Source organism: Aotus nancymaae, unplaced genomic scaffold (genome assembly GCF_030222135.1).
Source record: "Aotus nancymaae isolate 86718 unplaced genomic scaffold, 86718_ANA_hifiasm-v0.15.2.pri h1tg000028l, whole genome shotgun sequence".
Lineage (NCBI taxonomy): Eukaryota > Metazoa > Chordata > Mammalia > Primates > Aotidae > Aotus > Aotus nancymaae.
In genome coordinates this window covers 2,544,894-2,564,881 of record NW_026988441.1, presented here as the reverse complement: position 1 = coordinate 2,564,881, position 19,988 = coordinate 2,544,894, and the positions used below count along the sequence as shown (strand labels likewise).

At 45.7% G+C, this 19,988-nt stretch overlaps 1 protein-coding gene across 1 annotated transcript; it reads right to left on the bottom strand.

The window, feature by feature from the left end:
* Window positions 1-1,470: 1,470 nt before the first annotated feature.
* Window positions 1,471-19,609, bottom strand: LOC105734486 (zinc finger protein 415). Its single transcript, XM_064380901.1, has 4 exons — window positions 19,577-19,609; window positions 12,376-18,839; window positions 7,901-8,027; window positions 1,471-4,366 (listed from the first exon to the last, which is right to left on the bottom strand). The coding sequence occupies exons 2-4, from the start codon at window positions 12,388-12,390 to the stop codon at window positions 2,838-2,840; spliced, it is 1,671 nt and encodes a 556-aa protein (XP_064236971.1). The 5' UTR covers window positions 12,391-18,839; window positions 19,577-19,609; the 3' UTR covers window positions 1,471-2,837.
* Between the last annotated feature and the right edge of the window lie 379 nt (window positions 19,610-19,988).

The window sequence follows — 19,988 nt, the reverse complement described above, 5'->3', positions numbered from 1 at the left end:
AAGGAAGGAAGGAAGGAAGGAAGGAAGGAAGGAAGGAAGGAAGGAAGGAAGGAAGGAAGGAACTGAATTAGTAATGAAAAACCTCAAAAGAGAAAAGTTTGTGGCTGGGTGTGATGGCTCATGCCTACAATCCCAGCACTTTGGGAGGCAGAGGCAGGCAGATCCCTTGAGCTCACGAGTTTGAGACCTGCCTGGTCTAAAAGGCGAAACGCTGTCTCTACAAAAATTGGCCAGGTGTGGTGGTGCACACCCGTAGTCCCAGCTACTCAGGAGGCTGGGGTGGATCACTTGATCCCAGCAGGTTAAGTTTGCAGTGAGCCAAGATCACACCACTGCATTCCACTGGGCAAAAGAGCAAGATTCTGTCTCAAAAAAAAGACTGTTTAAAAAGTTCTGGAGTTTGGGGCTGGGCGTGGTGGCTCATGCCTCTAATCCCAACACTTTGGAATGCCAAAGCAGGGGGGATCATGAGGTCAGGAGATCGAGACCATCCTGGCTAACATGGTGAAACCCTGTCTCTACTGAAATACAAAAAATTAGCTGGGCGTGGTGGCTCTTGGTCTATAATACCAGCTACTCAGGAGGCTGAGGCAGGGGAATTACTTGAACCCGGGAGGCAGAGGTTGCAGTGAGCCAAGATTGTGACACTGCACTCCAGCCTGGGCAACAAGAATGAAACTCTGTCTTAAGAAAAAAAAAGAAAAAAAGAAAAGAGCTGGGCGTGGTGGCTCACACCTGTAATCCTAGCACTTTGGGAGGCCGAGGTGGGTGGATCACCTGAGGTCAGGAGTTCAAGACCAGCCTGGCCATCATGGTGAAACCCCATCTTAAAAAATAGAAAGAAAAAAAGAAAAAAGAGAAGAAAAAAATAATAATCATCACACAGAGCAATAGTCACCAAGAGTGATAGAGCTGGCTGGGTGTGGCGGCTTATGCCTATAATCCCAGCACTCTGAGAGATCAAGGCAGGCAGATGACCTGAGGTGAGGGGTTTGAGACGAGCTTGGCCAACATGGTGAAACCCTGTCTCTGCTAAAAATACAAAATTAGCTGGCCATGGTGGCAGGGTGCCTATAATCCCAGCCACTTGGGAGGCTGAGGCAGGAGAATCGCTTGAACCAGGGAGGCAGAGGTTGCAGTGAGCTACCGTGCCACTGCACTTCAGCCTGGGCAACAGAACGAGACTCCATCTCTTAAAAAAAAAAAAAAAAAAGATACAGCTAAGGGTGTAAAACTTTCTTGGGATTTGCATTACATTCACATAAGTATCCTGAGGCAAGGAGTGGGGAGAACAACTCAAGTGCACCCCATAAGTGTATGTTCCCAACACTCTGTTGAAATTCCAAAAACAAAAAAAATTGTTCTCTCTTTCAGCCTTAAGAGCCTAATAATGTGTGGTTATTGTCTGTTACAAAGTAACCTACTGAGGTGCGATAAAACTCTTTTGGTACAAAGAACATGGTGCATTCATAGTTATGAAAAAATGGAATTTTATTCATTAGCACGAGATCTATGATACTTTGTGAATAAAACAGTAGCAAAATGTAATGCCAGCAGTACATGTGAATCCCTAATCAATAACATGCTATTGTGGTTCATCTTAAGGTTGCAGTTTCTATCGTGGTTTCAATCTTCCCTACACAACAGCGATGGCCATTCCCTGCAGAAGGTGGCCTCCATTTTCCCCTGAATTATTTCCACCATGGAATCAGTCACTAGTAGCCCATTACTCTCCTCCCACAAATCCCCGTGTCTAAGGTCTTGGGCTGCTCTATTTCAAGGTCAATTTGTGGGTCATCTCTTTCCTGTAACCCAACGTGCCCTCTGTTGGAGCACCCTGAACGCAATAAGGATGATGATCAACATGACCGTTTTGCTTTATTCTCTGTCTGCCCCCATGCTTGGTAATTTAATTTGCAAAGCAGAGTCCTGATTCTTCAAAGAATTTGAATAGAAATGATCCTCATCTCATGCAGTGAGCCCTTCCATCTTGCTGATTCTTTCCCAGACATCACCATGAAAGGCGGGTAAGTAGGCGTATCAACAGATTTCAAGGTTTAGGTTGAAAATCATAAATTCTAAAGTATAGAGCAGTTGCCTGCAAGACAGCTAAAATAACTAAATATTTTAAAATCTGAAGATAACCAGTGACTTCCAAACACCCTGCAACCTTTAATATACATCATATTGTAAGTTTTTTTTTTTTTGAGACGGAGTTTCGCTCTTGTTACCCAGGCTGGAGTGCTATGGCGCGATCTCGGCTCACCGCAACCTCCGCCTCCTGGGTTCAGGCAATTCTCCTGCCTCAGCCTCCCGAGTAGCTGGGATTACAGGCACGCGCCACCATGCCCAGCTAATTTTTGTATTTTTAGTAGAGACGGGGTTTGTAAGTTTTAACATATTTGGACTTGCAATTGTTCTACAATGTGTAATATGAAAAGTTTAGCATGCACAACTAGACCGGATGATTCCCCACATAAATCCTTGGATGTTTTAGTGTTCATCCCTGGGTAATCACTTCGACATGCGCAAAATATACAAAGATGTATATTTTGATGTCTAGTGAGTTGTGAGACTTAAATTAAGCCTCTGCCACATACATTACATTCATATGATTTCTCTTTAGATGGACTCTGATGTCAATGAATGCTTGAACTCATGATGAACGGTTTGTTGTACTTGTAAGGATTCTCTCAGGAATGAAATTCTCTGTTGCTGTGTAGGAGTGAACTGCGACTGAAAACCTCACCACGTGTATTATATTTGTAAGGTTTCTCTCTGATCTAAATTCTTTGATGACTCACAAGATTTAAACTTTGACCAAAGACCCTGCCATATTAATTTCTTTTATAAGGTTTCTCCTTAGTATGGATAATCTGATGTCTCAAGAGGTTTGGGCGCACACTAAAAGACTTCCCACAATCATCACATTTGTAAGGTTTCTTTCCAGTATGGACTATCTGATGTCTAGTGAGGTTTGGGCGCACACTGAAGGATTTGCCACACTCGTTACATTTGTAAGGTTTTTCTCCAGTATGGATGACCTGATGGGTGGTTAGGCTTGAATGTACACTGAAGGCTTTGCCACACTCATTACATTTGTAAGGCTTCTCTCCGGTATGGATGACCTGATGGGTAGTTAAGTTCGAATGCACACTAAAGGCTTTGCCACACTCAGTACACTTGTAAGGTTTCTCTCCAGTATGAACTCTCTGATGACTGGCAAGATGTGAATTGTAACTGAAAACCTTACCACATTCATTGCATTTGTAAGGTTTCTCTCCAGTATGAATTCTCCAATGCCTTGCAAGGCTTGAGGTTTGACTGAAGACTTTACCACATTCATTACACTTGTATGGTTTCTCCCCAGTGTGAATTCTCTGATGAGTAGCAAGGCTTGAAGACTGACTGAAGACCTTGCCACATTCATTGCATTTGTAAGGTTTCTCTCCACTGTGAGTTACCTGATGGTTGGTAAGTGTTGACCTCACACTAAAGGCTTTGCCACACTCATTACACTTGTAAGGTTTCTCTCCGATATGCATTTTCCGATGTAGTGCAAGGCACGAATTGCGACTGAAGACCTTGTCACATTCACAACACTTGTAAGGTTTCTCCCCAGTATGAACTCTCCGATGTAGCGCAAGGCATGAGTTGCGACTGAAACCTTTGTCACATTCATTACATTTGTAAGGTTTCTCCCCAGTATGAACTCTCCGATGACGCGCAAGGTTTGATTTTTGACTAAAGACCTTGCCACATAGATCACATTTATATCGTTTCTCTCCAGAATGACTTACCCGATGGACAGTCACGTGTGAGTCACGATTAAAGGCTTTGTCGTGCTCATATCGGTAAGGTTTTTGTCTGATGCATGATTTCTGTTCTTGTGTGAGTAATGAAGAACAGATGAAATCAGTCCCATATTTATTAGAAATATGGGTTTTGATGGCAGAAGAAATTATTTGGGGAGGTAGCACTGAGGAACCATGATTGACAGACTTCTCAACATGGTTACATTCATCAATTTTCCCTTCGGCTTGAAATTGCTGCAGCTCAGGGGGATGGGATAGAAAGCTTAATCCACGCTGATTTTTAATAGACTCGCTTTCTGTACCTTCTCTATCATGGTGGTCTCTTCTACAAGTACGATTTGCTGTTGGGGTCATCGTCACTTTATTGTAATTTCTTTCATCAAATCTCCACTGACAGTCGAAGTCGTGTATTTTTTTCCTGATTTCCCTGAAGCAAAACTCCTGCATGTCAGGTGTTTGATGCTGTTCCAATGCCACCGTGTGGAATACTTCTCCCATGTTACTTTTCTGTTTTGGTGCTAATTCCTTGATCACAGCGTTATGAGAGAGATCTATAAGAAATAAAAAACCATAGCTTTCCAAATAATTCGAAACAGTATATAAATATTTCCTTTTTTTTTTCTTTTTTCTCTTTTTTGAGACAGAGTCTTGCTCTGTCACCAGGCTGGAGTGCAGTGGTGCAATCTCAGCTCACTGCAACTGCCTCCCGGGTTCAAGTGATTCTCTTGCCTCAGCCTCCCGAGTAGCTGGGACTACAGGCACGCACCACCACATCCAGCTAATTTTTGTATTTTTAGTAGAGACAGGGTTTCACTGTGTTGGACAGGATGCTCTCGATCTCTTGACCTTGTGATCTGCCTGCCTCAGTCTCCCAAAGTGCTGGGATTACAGGCGTGAGCCACCGTACCTGGCATATATAAATATTTCATACCGAATAACAGTATTAAACAAAAACATTTATCTACGACAGAGTTATAAAACTTCCAAATCACGATCTTTAATTTTTAGGAACACAAAGGAATCACATTCTTTAGTAAAAGAAGAGTGATTTCATGTAATTCAAATCAATTTTAGAGAAGGACAGTTTCAAATACCCTATGACCAAAACACACTGTACAAACCTAAGTTTCTCTTGAAATGAGTATTTTTTTTACCTTGACAACAAAGTACACATCAATTGGCAGAAAACACATGGTTGCCTCATTACTGAAAAGAAATAAATATTACATCTTACCTAGCTACAGCACGTTTACCGTGCCCATATAAATGATACAAGTACTACACAATATATCATAATAGTAAATAAGCCACAACAAACTCAGGTAATGAATAATGTACATAAATGATAATTCTGAATTGCAAAACAGTAATAGCTCTGAGAAAATGAGAATAAAAAATAAAATACTGTTAAAAAAGCTAATTTTTCTGAATAGCTGTTATGAAACTATCTGTACCCATCCAGACCAGGCGTTTTTGACATTAATGAGTGATGCATGTCAGTTACATTGCATGAAATGTACTAAAAACCCATCATATGTAAATCATAACAATTAATTAATAAAACACTGTAGCAACCTGTGATAAAACCAGCAAACAAAAAAACTAGTAACTACACTTGTACAAAGTGACAGCCTGTAAATGAAAAAAGCAAGAACTATTTCAGAACTAGCACACAACCTGTGAACCGGAATAGATGAGTTTTTTGTTTGTTTGGTTGGTTGGTTTCTTTTGAGATGGAGTTTTGCTCTTGTTGCCTGACCTGGAGTGCAATGGCGTGATCCTGGCTCACCGCAACCTCTGCCTCCTGGGTTCAAGCAATTCTCTTACTTCAGCCTCCCAAGTAGCTGGGGATTACACAAGTATGCACCACCATCCCTGCCTAATTTTTTGTATTTTAGTAGAGAGAGGGTTTTACCATGTTGGTCAGGCTGGTCTCAAACTCCTGACCTCAGGTGATCAGCCCACCTAAACCTCCCAGAGTGCTGAGATTATAGGTGTAAGCCACCACACCTGGCCAAAAGTCAGTTTTCAGAGGAAAAATCATGCAAACTTAAGAGAAAAAAAAAATCAGGAAGAGCCAAGGTTTTTCTACAAGCATATAGTAGTAAGACCAATGGAAGAGAGAAAAAAATACAACACATGAGGCCAGATTCTGAAAGATCTTGAGATGGGATTGTCGGCTCCACCTACAGACAGATCCTAAGCTAAGAGCCTGAAAGACTAAGATATAATCCCTGTGTAGGACAGGAGATCACCATGAAGACTTGTCAACTGTTCTTACAGTTCTGCTGAGTGACAGTCTCAGAAGATCCAACCCCCTCCCCTGGTCCACACACCCACGAACTGTGGCAAAAGCAGAACAGAATGGCTGAGGGACCTCAACAGGCAGAAAGGGCTTGACATAGCTCCTTGCAGATCCCAGGGCGCCAGATGCAAAGAGGAGGAGATGTTTCCCATCTCCTGAGCAGGGCTTCCCAGCACCAGAAATGGGGTAGAGCATGCATAGCTCTAGGCATCAGGACTGTGGAGGCCTCAGCTCTGATCTATATGGAGAGTGAACCAAGCATCAGATGGCATCAAGAACAGGAGGGACCAAGGGAGAAGCAGACCCTTGTGATGTGGCTCTTCCTGGACCCCTTGGAGTAAAGGAGGCAGAGAGTTCACAGAAGCCAGATGGCACTGTTGTCCATCACGATGAACACTTCCACTTGTCTCTGAGCAGAGGCCCCACTACAGGGCAAAAGGATCAACTATTAGACATCTCAAGAGCAGAGGGATAAGGAGCGAGGTGGCGGGGGCAGAGTTTAAAACTTCCTGTAAGAGCTCACAGGACATAAACATTTGTTTTCTCATAGAACTTTCCCACTTGCTGAGAGTTTCTCAACACTATTTAATGGTGTGGCTTCCTCTCTCCCCATCTGAGGTCTTACCTATTTTTCACACCTTTGATCCATTCCCACCCTTTTGGTTTTCTTGCTATTTGCATTGGCTTTCCTGTGCTCCAACATGAGATAATACTCTGGCCAGGAAGAGAGTTTCCTGCTTATAAAATGAATGGAACATGAGGTGCTGTGGCTTTTCAAGAATCTCAACCCTTAGCTGGGCACGGTGGTTCACGCTTGTATTCCCAGCACTTTGAGAGGCCAAGTGGGCAGATCATGAGGTCAAGAGATCAACACCATCCTGGCCAAATGGTGAAACTCTGACTCTACTAAAAATATAAAAAATTAGGCTGTAGTCCCAGCTACTCGGGAGGCTGCGGCAGGAGGATCACTTGAACCCCAGGAGGCAGAAATTGCAGTGAGCCAAGATCATACCATTGCACTCCAGCCTGGCAAGAGAGCAAGACTCCATCTCTAAAAAAAAGAATCTGCCGGGCACGGTGGCTGACGCCTGTAATCCCAGCACTTTGGGAGGCCGAGGCGGGTGGACCACGAGGTCAAGAGATCGAGACCATCCTGGTCAACATGGTGAAACCCCGTCTCTACTAAAAATACAAAAAATTAGCTGGGCACGGTGGCGCGTGCCTGTAATCCCAGCTACTCAGGAGGCTGAGGCAGGAGAATTGCCTGAACCCAGGAGGCGGAGGTTGCACTCCAGCCTGGGTAACAAGAGCAAAACTCCGTATCAAAAAAAAAAAAAAATTAAATAAAATTAAAAAAAAAAAATCTCAGCCCTTTGCTTGGATAAGAAGAGAGGCTATCACAGGTGGATCTAGGAAAGTATCTCGCAAATTCTTTCACTGAATGCTTCAGGAGGACTGTCACATGCAGATATCTAGCTTTCTTCCAAGAACTACTGAATCAAAGCACAGGGGGGAAAACAAGAAGTGAATATTTCAAAAGTCTACCATAAGCTTTCATGGATACTTCAGCTCTGGAACCACCACTGTTGTATCATGAAGGAGTCAGAACATCTGAAAAGCGGATGGTTAGACTCCAGAGCCCACATTATGGAGCTTTTCATTTCAGCATCAACAAGGCTTTAAACTCAGTCAAGCAATGCAGGGGCTCCCAAGAGGCACACAAGGGAAAATGGAAAGATACAAGGGCAGATTTTGACTTCTGAAGGGACATTATCCTCACCCAGGGAGACCAGGTTCCTGTAGTTCTCCAACATCACGTCCCTGTATAAAGTCCTCTGAGCAGGGTCCAGGCATCTCCACTCCTCCTGAGAGAATTCGATGGCCACATCCCGGAATGTCAATAGACCCTGAAATGAAAACACATTATAACCACATGGTTATGGGAGGAGTTCTGATCTTTACAGAGAATGAGAAGAGGAGAGAGGTGAAAGCACGGATTTAATTGTAGGGAATGTTCTGACGAATGGAGAAAGGGATTTTTCACCACATTATGTCTTCCCAGTTGTGTTTATTATACTTTTTGAAGAGGTCATGATGCCCTCTCGGTATGGATTTCTTATGTTTGTGGATAATACAAGAAATACACAAACAAAAAATCAATGCAGAGTTTCTGTTATAGAAATGTTAGAAATTGTGATTGACACACCAAGTGACATTTAGTATCTAGGTGAGACAGAGCATGAGTGATGTCTTCAGAGATGACAACGTACACAACGAAAGGTCAGAAACTAAACTTCAGCTGGGCACAGTGGCACATGCCTGTAATCCCAGCTATACAGGAGGCTGAGGCAGGAGAACTGCTTCATCTTGGAAGGCAGAGGTTGCAGTGATCCAAGATCACACCACTGCACTCCAGCCTGGTCAACAGAAACTCCTTTTTAAAAAAAAAAAAAAAAATTAGTCAGGCACGGTGGCACACACCTGTGGTCCCAGCTATCTGGGAGGTTGAGGTGGGAGGACAGCTTGACCCTGAGGGTGGAGGTTGCAGTGAGCTAAGATCATGGTTCTGCACTCCAGCACGGGCAATAGAGGAAGACCCCATCTCGAAAGAAAATAAAATGCATTAAAGCAAAATTACCAAAAGTATAAAAATCTGCTTTGTATATATGCATGTCCACAAAATAAAACCTACACAGACTCACAAAAACTACATGGTAATAAAAAGTGTTGTCATCTTCTCCAGATTTTCAAAATATAAAAGATTTTTAAAATATATACGTGTAAAAAATAAAAATAAAAATAAAACATATACGTGTATGTATATATGCACGCATATATGTGTGTGTTTATATATACATACATAAAGGTTTTAACAATATAAAAAGTAGCAAGTTTTGTTTAACTGAAGAGGAATCTCATCTTGGTGGAAAAGGATACTTTGGCAGCTGGGGATGAGGGGATCTTGTCAGATCTAAGAAAACAGGGAATGCCCCTCCTAGAAGAAGAAATCACTCTTTCCACTGCCAGATCTGGAGGAATCTTCAGCTATCTGTAGTCATGCAGGCGCACACAGAGGCAGCCACTGTGGCACTGTTAACACAGAGGAAAATTGCACAGGACCCACATGTTGTCATCCAGCAGATTTCCAATGCAGATGTCAAAGAGCAAGCTAGCCATGTCTACTAACATGAGAACATGTAAAGTTTCACAACTGGCAGGATCAAATTTCAAAGTAAGATATTTACTGGAACACAAAGAACAAAAAAACAGGCACTGGGGTTTACTTGAGCGTGGAGGGTGGAGGAAGGAGAGGAGCAGAAAAATAACTACTGGAGGGCAGGATGGTGGCTGACACCTGTAATCTCAGCACTTTGGAAGGCTGAGGCAGGTGGATCACCTGAGGTCAGGAGTTTGAGACTAGCCTGGCCAACATGGTGAAACCTTGCCTCTAGTAAAAATACAACAATTGGCCAGGCGCAGTGACAGGCACCTGTAATACCAGCTACTTGGGAGACTGAGGCAGGAGAATCACTGGAACACAGGAGGTGGAGGGTACAGTGAGCTGAGATTATGCCACTATATTCCAGCTTGACTGACAAGAGCAAAACTCGGTCTCAAAAAAATAAAGAAATAAACTCACTATGGGGTACTGGGCTTAGTACCAGAGTGATTAAATAATCTGTACAAAAACCCCAGTGACATGACTTTACCCATGTAACAAACCTTCACATGTAGCCCCAAAGCTAAAGTAAAAAAGTAAATATGCAAAATTTTTTTTCAATTTACTGCAGAATTTTTTCTAAAGCATCATAACAATTCAGAAATACACGAGTACCAGACTTGCCCTGACACCTGACACAGAATTGACAGTAGTGGGTCCTGGGTGAGGCTGGAAGGAGGGTGGAGGACGTAACAGGGAAAGGAGGTGCTTTATGGCCAAGGGGCTAAGCTGTAGCTTTGCTTGGGGCTTTACCACAAAACAAATACATACATCACGTGGTGTTTAAATATAAAAATATATATTTAATAATTGGTAAGCTGGGAATAGTGGCTCACACTGGTAATCCCAACACTCTTGGAGGCCAAGGCGGGTGGATCACCTGAGGTCAGCAGTTTGAGATTAGCCTGCTAACATTGTGAAACTCCGTCTCTACTAATTAAACTTCAGAAAAAAATTAGCTGGGCTTGGTCGCATGTGCCTATAATCCCAGCTACTTGGGAGGCTGAGGCAGGAGAATCCCTTGAACCTGGAAGGCGGAGGTTGCAGTGAGCTGAGTTCATGCCACTGCACTCCAGCCTGAACAACAGAGAGAGATTCGGTCTCAAAAAATCATCATAATAATAGTTGGAATAAAAATATGGCTTCATCCCATAAGGACAAAAAAGACATATAATGATTGTGAAGGTGGTTTTTCCCGGAGCGAGGCTTATCCATTGCACTCCGTATGTGCTGACCCCTGAGATTTCCCCAGATGTGGGAAACTTGACTGCATAATCTGCGGTAGTAGGAGACTGCATTCATGCTTTCCCCTGAATTTAAAAAAAAAAAAAAGAAGTACTGCTCCTATATTTGAGAGAATTATAACCATTTTGACCAAAGACTCCCGTTTCACAAGCCTCTCCACAGTAACACCACAGTCTGCATGAGCTTAATGTGCTAAGAATGGTTTAATGAAAGTTTAATGGTTTAATGCTATTATTTAGGTTGGTTTCATATTCTTATAATAAAGATGGACTAAAACACCTTGTATCATTCCTATCTGTGTGTGAACTTTCCATTCTAATTAGTAAGATTTTTGGAGTCAAGAAAACAGTAACTCATTCAATTAGCGAAAAATGTAGTATAAAATCAGACAGAAAAAAAATTTTTTTTTTTTTTTTTAAGACGGAGTTTTGCTGTTGTTATCCAGACTGGAGTGCAATGGCGCGATCTCGGCTCACCGCAACGTCCGTCTCCTGGGTTCAGGCAATTCACCTGCCTCAGCCTCCCGAGTAGCTAGGACTACAGGCATGTGCCACCATGCCCAGCTAATTTTTGCATTTTTAGTAGAGACGGGGTTTCACCATGTTGACCAGGATGGTCTCGATCTCGTGATCCACCCACCTTGGCCTCCCAAAGTGCTGGGATTACAGGCATGAGCCAGCACGCCTGGCCAGAAAAAAATTTTTTTTTTTTTTTAAAGGAAATTTGCTTGTTTTATTCGTAAGTAATTAAACTAGGCAAAGCAGAACTGATGTCGTTATGATGCAGGAAATACAAGACATCTTTTCCCAAACATTAGCATAACCAAAAAATAGTGGCTATAGTACAACAGAGGCAAAAGGGCCGAGGGAATCAGTGAAGTATGTTACAGCGTGACCCTTCACCTCAATCACATCTTTTTTTGTTTTTTGAGACGGAGTCTCCGTCTGTTCCCCCGGCCTGGAGTGCACTGGCGGAACCTCGGCTCACTACAACCTGCACCTCCCAGTTCAAACAATTTTCCTGCCTCAGCCTCCCGAGTAGCTGGGACTACAGGCATGTGCCACTACGCCTGGTTAATTTTTTGTATTTGTTTGTTTTTGTTTTTTGAGACAGAGACTGGTTCTGCCACCAGACTGGAGTGCGGTGTTGTGATCTTGGCTCGATGCAACCTCTGCCTCCTGGGTTCGTGTGATTCTCCTGCCTCAGCCTCCCAAGTAGCTGGAACTCCAGGCACATGCTACCATGCCCAGTTAATTTTTGTAATTTTAGTGGAGACAGGGTTTCACCATTTTGGCCAGGCTGGTCTCAAACTCCTGATTTCAAGTGATCCACCCGCCTCGGTCTTCCAAAGTGCTGGGATTACAGGCGTGAGCTACCACACTTGGCCATTATTGGACTCCCTTTCTAGAATTTACCATGTACTTTGTGCACATTAATACGTGACTTCCATGGGCAGCTGCTCCACTCCTGGTCTACAGAGAGCTGACGGTGCATCCAGACGTGGCCCCTGAACACTCCCTGCTGCCCAGCAGCCCTGACACCATGGGGCCCACACCCCGTCTCCATCCACGTCTGGGGAGAGCCCTTCCCGGGACCATGCCCAGTGCAGCCTCTTCCCAAGCTCATGTCACTGGGTCACCAGAGATGGAATCTAGTTGCGATGAGAGGGACTGAGGGAAGGCATGGGTGAGCGCCAGCAAACCTGTCAGGCAGGAAGCTTCAGACTCAGAGAAGATTCCCAACTGCAAGCAGGAAGGAGACAGAACAATCCACCGAGAAGATCGTCTCACCTGAGGAAGAGCCATCCCTGACTCCTTTGCTTTCCTCTTCCTCTTCCGGGGTTCTTCCTCACGTATCAAGAGTCTTTAGAAGTCAATCCTGAATGTGAAAAATATGTTGTTTATTGCTCAGAATCAACACACCCCCTCCCTGGAACACCACGACACATACAAAGGAGACCTCACCCTGAGGAAATACAGTTCCCTCTGCTGCCCACTGCACCAGGGATGATAAACTCCTGCAGGAAAACTAAGTGATTTCGACCCTTTCTTCAGAACCCTCATCCCTCCTGGAGAAGCCCACACACACACCGCATCAGTGGGGAGCTGGGCTGGAATGAGCTCCCCTTCAGGGCACAGACCCAGCCCTCACCAGAGCCCAGCCAGAGGCTGGGTGCGGTGGCTCATGCCTGTACTCACAGAACGCTGGGAGGCTGAGGTGGTGGATCGCTTGAGCTCAGGAGTTTGAGACCAGCCTGGTCAATGTGGTGAAACCCCATCTCTACCAACAACACAAAAACTTAGCCAGGCATGCTGGTGCACGTCTGTGTCTGTGGTCCCAGCTACTTAGAAGTCCGAGGCCGGTGGATCACTTGATCTGTCAGGAGTTTGAGACCAGCCTGGTCAACATGGTGAAACTCTGTCTCTACTAAAAATACAAAAATTGTGCCAGGCGCAGTGGCTCATGCCTGTAATACTAACACTCTGGAAGGACGAGGCGGGCAGATTACTCGAGGTCAGGAATTACTCCATCTCTAACAAAAATACAAAAAGTAGCCGGGTTTGGTGGGTGTCTGTAATACCAGCTACTAGGGAGTCTGAGGCAGGAGAATCACTTTAACCTGGGAGGTAGAGGTTGCAGTCAGTCGAGATCGTGCCAGTGCACTCCAGCCTGGGTGACAGAGTGAGATTCAAAAATAAAATAAATAGGAAAATACAAAAATGAGCCCGGTGGCACACACATGTAATCTCAGCTACTTCGGAAGCTGAGACACAAGAACTGCTTGAACCCGGGAGACAGAGGTTGCAGTGAGCCAAGATCACGAGACTGCTCTCACAGCCTGGAAGATAGAGTGAGGCTCTCTCAAAAAAAAAAATAGACATATATATGGTGCTTCTGATGTGACTGATGCAGAGATAATAAAAGCTGAGTAATGTGACAGAGCCTGACAGGCAGAGGGAACTTCAGACGGGGGTGAGGGGATGGGAGACATCTCTGAGCCTAGACCTGAAAAAGGAGAAAGGGACAGGGCCGTCATCATTTAGGGACATAGCATAAGATCAGGGACAACGACTTGAGACAGGAAAGGTTTTGGTGTTTGGGAACAGAAAAGCAAACGTGACTGGGGCAGAGGGAGTCATGAGATGAGCACAGGCTCCCAGGAGGAGGCTGGACACTGGCCGGGGCCCTGGACACAGGGCTGTGGAGCCACACTGAGGAGTCGGGCTTTCGTCCTGGGGAACACGGGAAGCCGGTGGAGGGCTCCCTACCAGGGACCGGCGTGACCCGCTTTGGATTTACCTGGGACATCCGAATACAGAGAAAGGCGTTTGAACATAGTCTCTGTGTCTGAGTCTACACCTCTGTGTTTTTCATTCTTCTGCTTCTTTTCTTCATTTTTTAGATACTGCATCTCATTAAAAATTCTAATTACAACTGGCCACTCCCCTGTCCCAGGAGAAAAGCCACACCCAGCACACCCTCTATTCTGCCAATCATGTCCGGGGCCAGGGTCACTCAGGTGGAGTTTTCTGGTCTAGCCGCTCATCTCCAAGTTGTAGGGAGAGTCACTGAGGCTCAGAGAGGGAGACATTCACACCAAGTTACCCAGAGAAGGTCTGAGATGAGTGAGAAGGTGTCCCTGAATAGTTACATTACCAGACCGGAATGGCTAATGGGAAGGGTTGGCCTTTATCACCCTATCCTTGAAAATTAGAGAACCATCTTTCATATACCTGGACTAAAGAAACTTCTTTTGCAAGGTTCTGAGGCCACTGATTCCCAAAATTTAATTCTTCCTTATGAGAAAATTACAGTAACATTTATAAAATGCAGAAGTGTGAACACACAGCTATTGTCCTCGAAAATGGTGAGAAAAAAAAAAAAAGGTCAGCTATAGAACTAAGACATAAGCAAAATTTTTCAATCAAGAATACATAAGTGGCCAGGCAAGATGGCTCATGCCTGTAATCCCAGTACTTCGGGAGTCCGAGGTGGGTGGATCACCTGAGATCAGAGGCTCAAGACTAGGCTGGCCAACATGGTGACACCCCATCTCTACTAAAAATACAAAGAACTAGCCAGGCATTGTAATGAGTGCCTGTAACTCCAGCTATTTGGGAGGCTGGGGCAGGAGAATCGCTTGAACCCAGGAGGTGGAGGTTATAGTGAGCCGAGATCGTGCCATTGCACTCTAGCCTGGACAACAAAAGCAAAACTCAGTTTTAAAAAAAAAAAAAAATAGAGGCCAGGCGCGGTGGCTCATGCCTGTAATCCCAGCACTTTGGGAGGCCGAGGCAGGTGGATCATGAGGTCAAGGGATCGAGACCATCCTGGTCAACATGGTGAAACACCGTCTCTACTAATACAAAAAATTAGCTGGGCATGGTGGTGCGTGCCTGTAATCCCAGCTACTCAGGAGGCTGAGGCAGGAGAATTGCCTGAACCCAGGAGGCGGAGGTTGCGGTGAGCCGAGATCGCGCCATTGCACTCCAGCCTGGGTAACGAGCGAAACTCCGTCTCAAAAAAAAAAAATAGAAAAGAATACATGGGTGCTTTTGGAACAGAGTTCCATACCAATCCAGCCCATCTTTCGACATTTGTCTAGAATGAACCAGAAGGCATTGAAGGAAACATGCACTTAATAGCTCACAGCTTAGGCCAGGTGCGGTGGCTCCCTTGGGAGGCTGAGGCTGGTGGATCACGAGGTCAGGAGTTCAAGACCAGCCTGACCAACATGGTGAAACCCCATCTCTACTAAAAATACAAAAATTAGCCTGTTGTGATGGTGGACGTCTGTAATCCCAGCTACTCAGGAGGCTGGGGCGGGAAAATTATTAGAACCCGGGAGGCGGAGGTTACAGTGAGCCGAGATCATGCCATTGCAGCCTGGGAGACAGAGTGAGATTCCATCTCAAAAAAAAAAAAAGCTCACAGCTCAAGATTTTAACATATGACATAAGGAAAGTAAATTGAAAAATAGACTAACTGGTTAAACTACATTTGGATATTAAGGTAAAAGGTCACCGACATCTTTACCGAGGACGTACTTTAACAATCAAACTTTTTTCAGTGGCAAGTCACTTCTCTAAAAAAAAAAAAACAATCAAGCTTTTATGTCTTAGGTACCAAAGGTTTCCAATAAATAATGAAGACTAGAAAGCATTCAGACCTCGATCTACACTGGATGCAACTATTTCAAACAGAAATGATTTTGAAATTGTTAAAAAAAAATCCAACAAATTCTGGGATCAACAGGAAAATAACTGGAACATACACATGTACAGAAAAGAATGATGTCAGCTGATTACAGGATACCACAAAGGCATCTTTCAGAAGTGATTATGTATTAAAAAAGAAATGTTTAAAACTAAGACTCATCTCTAACTCAAACTGCAAAAAAAAATAAAGCAAGAAAGAAATGAAGAGAAACCAGAAAGAAGAAAAAGGAAATCTATTACACAATGAGAACAAAAGCACTTTTGATGTCCCTTTTGTTTTTTATGTCATTTTTGTTGTTGTTGTTTTGAGATAGTGTTCCGCACTCTGCCACTCAGGATGCAGTGCAGTGGCAGGATTTTGGCTCACTGCAACATCTACCTCCCAGGTTACAGTGATTCTTGTGCTTCAGACTCCCAAGTAGCTAGGACTACAGGTGCGTGCCACCACGCCAAGCTAACTTTTGTATTTTTAGTAGAGACAGAGTTTCACCATGTTTGGCCAGACTGGTCATGAACTCCTGACCTTACGTGATCCACTCACCTCGGTCTCCCAAAGTGATAAGATTACAGGTGTTAGCCACCATGCCCAGCTTGATGTCCCTTCAAAAAGTGCTATGTAGGCTAGGTGCAGTGGCTCATCCCTGTAATCCCAGTACTTTGGGAGGCCAAGGCAGAAGGATCCTTAGAGCCCAAGATTTCCAGACCAGCCTGGGAAACATAGTGAAACCTGGTTTCTACAAAAAAAAAAAAAATACAAAAACTAGCTGAAATTGGTGGCTTATGCCTGTGGTCCCAGCTACTCGGCAGACTTAGGAGGCTGAGGCTGCAGTTAGAGATCGCGCCACTGCACTCCAGCCTGAACATTTGAGCCAGACCCTGTCTCAAAATATTAATTAATTAAATTAGAAGTATTATGTAATAACACAAAGTGATTTTTTTTTTTCCCCCACTTTACTGTCCAACTTCCTACCCCAGCCTGGGAAAAGGGAAGACAGTGACTCACAACTGAGTCACTTACAGGCCGGGCACGGTGGCTCAACCCTGTAAGTCCAGCACTTTGGGAGGCCGGGGCAGGTGGATCACGATATCAGGAGTTCAAGACCAGCCTGACCAACATAGTGAAACCCCGTCTCTACCAGAAATACAAAAATGAGCCAGGCCTGGCAGTGGGCGCCTGGAGTCCCAGCACTTAGCTGACTGAAGCAGAAAAATGGCTTCCACCCGGGAGGTGGAGGTTGCAGTGAGCCGGGATTGGGCCACTGCACTCCAGCCCTCCAGCCTAGGTGACACAGTAAGACTCAGTCTTAAAAAAAAACAAAACTAGCCAGGCACGGTGGCTCATGCCTGTAATCCTAGCACTTTGGGAGGCTGAGGTGGGTGGATCATATGAGGTCAGGAGTTCAAGAGCCTGGCCATCATGGTGAAACCCCATCTTTTAAAAAAACAAAAACAAAAACTGAATAAGACACTGCCCTCTGGCTGAACAGGGATTCCAAGTGGAAGCTAACCTCTGATGGCAAGATTTATACAAAGTACAAGTCTTATAGATAGAAATGTTAAAATTCTCCATCTGTAGAATTTCAACGAGTTTTAAGTTAGTAGATTATATACACAGAAGCCAACATGTCACAACTAATCATACCCAATGAACTCACCCACTCAACTAAACTGCCTTTGTTTTTTTTTTTGAGACAGGGTCCCACTCTCTTGACCATGCTGCAGTACAGTGGCATAATCTCGGTTCACTGCAGCCTGGACCTCCTGTGCTCAAGTGATTCTCCTGCCCTGGCCTCCAGAGTAGCTGAGATTACAAATGCACACCATCACGCCCAGTTAATTTGTTTTCTTTTTTTGGCAGAGATTGGGGTCTCACTATGTTGCCCAGGTTGGCCTCAAACTCCTAGACTCAAGAAATCCCCCTTTCAGGTATAACCTTAAGACTGAAATTATTGCCAAAAAAAAAAAAAAAAAAGAAAGAAAGAAAGAAATCCCCTTGTCTAGGCCAGGTGCGGTGGTTCATGCCTGCAATCCCAGCATTTTGGGAGGCCGAGGCAGGCAGATAAGGACGTCAGGAGGTCAAGAGCAGCCTGGCCAACACGGAAAAAGCCCCGTCTCTACTAAAAATACAAAAATTAGCCAGGCGTGGTACACATGCCTGTAAAACCAGCTACTCGGGAGGCTGAGGCAAGATAATCGCTTGAACCCAGGAGGCCGAGGTTGTAGAGAGCCAAGATTGCGCCGTGTACTCCAACCTGGGTAACAAGAGCAAGATTCCGACTCAGAAAGAAAAAAAATATCCCCTTGCCTCAGTCTCCTAAAGTGCTGGGATAACAGGCGGCAGCCACTGCGCCCAGCCCCTTTGTTACTGTTGCCCTCCCTAATTCTGTACATATCTCTTATTCCCCCTTCTCTCTCGCTCTTGTTTCTTTTTCCCTGGGATTCTGCTCCTCACTTTGTACCCCTCTCCTCTCCTGCTGTTTATTCCCTTCTCCCCTCTAGTCCTTCTCGTCCATCACTTCTGCTCCATCCTCCCAATTTATTTAGCCTCTTTGTCGTTCAATCTCAGTATGTTTCCGCCTCTTCTCCCATCTCTGCGCCTCCACTGCTGTCCCCATTATACCCCCGTCCCCACTCTCTGGCACCCCACACCCGCAGGTGTCCTCCGTGCTGTGGTTCCCTCTGCTCTGTCTGCCCCGGCTCCAAGTCCCTCCTCCTCTCCCTCACTCTCATGAGCCTCCCTCTTTGCTGCCCCATCCCTACCTTGCTTCCTTCATCTCTGTACCTCTCGCTTTTCTCTACATTCTTCCAGTTGCTTTTCTTCTCTCTTTTTTTTTTTTTTCACTTTTGCTGTCTCTTGGCAAATCCCTCAACCATATTCTACTTTGCCATCTGTTCCCAGTGTCTCTCCTTCTTTTCTCTGTCTCAGGTTTTCTCCTGCCTTCTCTGTCTCCTGATCCCTTTGGCCCACACAATCACAGGAGGGATTGGAGTAGGACGCCTGCATCCCCGATAAGCGCATTTTCCAGGGTCTGGAGCTGGGCGGGCAAGAACATCCCGTGTCACAGGATAGACCTTGGGCACCTCCCCAACGCGGGCTCAGGGGAAGCGGTGACTGCGGAGGGGAGACCTGGGGAGCAGCAGGGCCCGGCACAAGGAGGGAGTGTGGGGGCGACGGGGCCTTAAGACAAGGGTGGGGTCTGCAGGATCCCGGGACCAGGCAGGGGAGCGACCTCCCCAGGCGGGACTGGGGCCGCGGCGCTGTGCTCCAGAAGCCGACTAGGGCGAGGGTGGGAGGCGCCCAGGGCGGGAATCCACCTCTAGGGTGAGGACTTTAAAAGGCGCGGGGCGGGAGGAATCAGAAAAAGGTTTTTTTTTGTATTGTTTTGTTTTGAAAGATGGGGTTTCTCCATGACGGCCAGGCTGCTCTTGAATTCCTGACCTCAGGTGATCCACCCGCCTCGGCCTCCCAAAGTGCTAGGATTACAGGCGTGAGCCACCGCGCCCGGCCCTCAGAAAAAGGTTTTGAGCAGGAAAACTTCGCGATAGGCAGTGTACACATTGCCCTATGGTGGAAAGACCGGGGACGGGACCAACCTCAGGGAGACTTTCAACCTTAAAGGAAGCGACCCCCGGACTCTCACGAGAATGTCTCAATTTGCTCTGGGTGAAGGAAGATGGGGGAGATTTCCAAGTCTGTGGGGACCCCACGTCCGAGGTACAGAACCCCGGGGACCTCGGAAAGGCAGACTTTACAAGACACAGCGAAACTCACAAGCTGCGGCGTGACCTCCCCTCCACGAGATCCGCTTCCGGTTTGTGCGAATCTGCGCACGCGGGAAGGAAGCCAAGCCTGGGCGGGGCCCACGCGCAGGCGGGCGGGGCCCACGCGCAGGCGGGCGGGGCCCGAGGCGGAGAGACCTTGCCCTTTAGAAATCGCAGAGGACCGGACGGGGTTGAACCTGTGCGTCTCTCACGCTCCCTCCCAGCGCCTTCATTTTTCAGGGTTTGGTGAGAAGACCGGCCAGGAAGGCTTGAAATGCAAGGCCCTAGGTGGGCGGAACGTACGATTTCAGGCTGGCGGCCCACAGAGCAGAATAGAAATTCTCTCCCTTTCTATTTTCCGTTCACTCGGGAGGGAGTGTTCACCCTGTGCTCAGCTTCAGAGACTGTCTTAGGGTCAAGGC

Coding starts and splice junctions, on each gene's coding strand:
- LOC105734486 (XM_064380901.1), bottom strand. Junction 4,367..7,900: donor CAGGAACCTGGTCTCCCTGG/GTGAGGATAATG, acceptor TATTTCTTATAG/ATCTCTCTCATAACGCTGTG.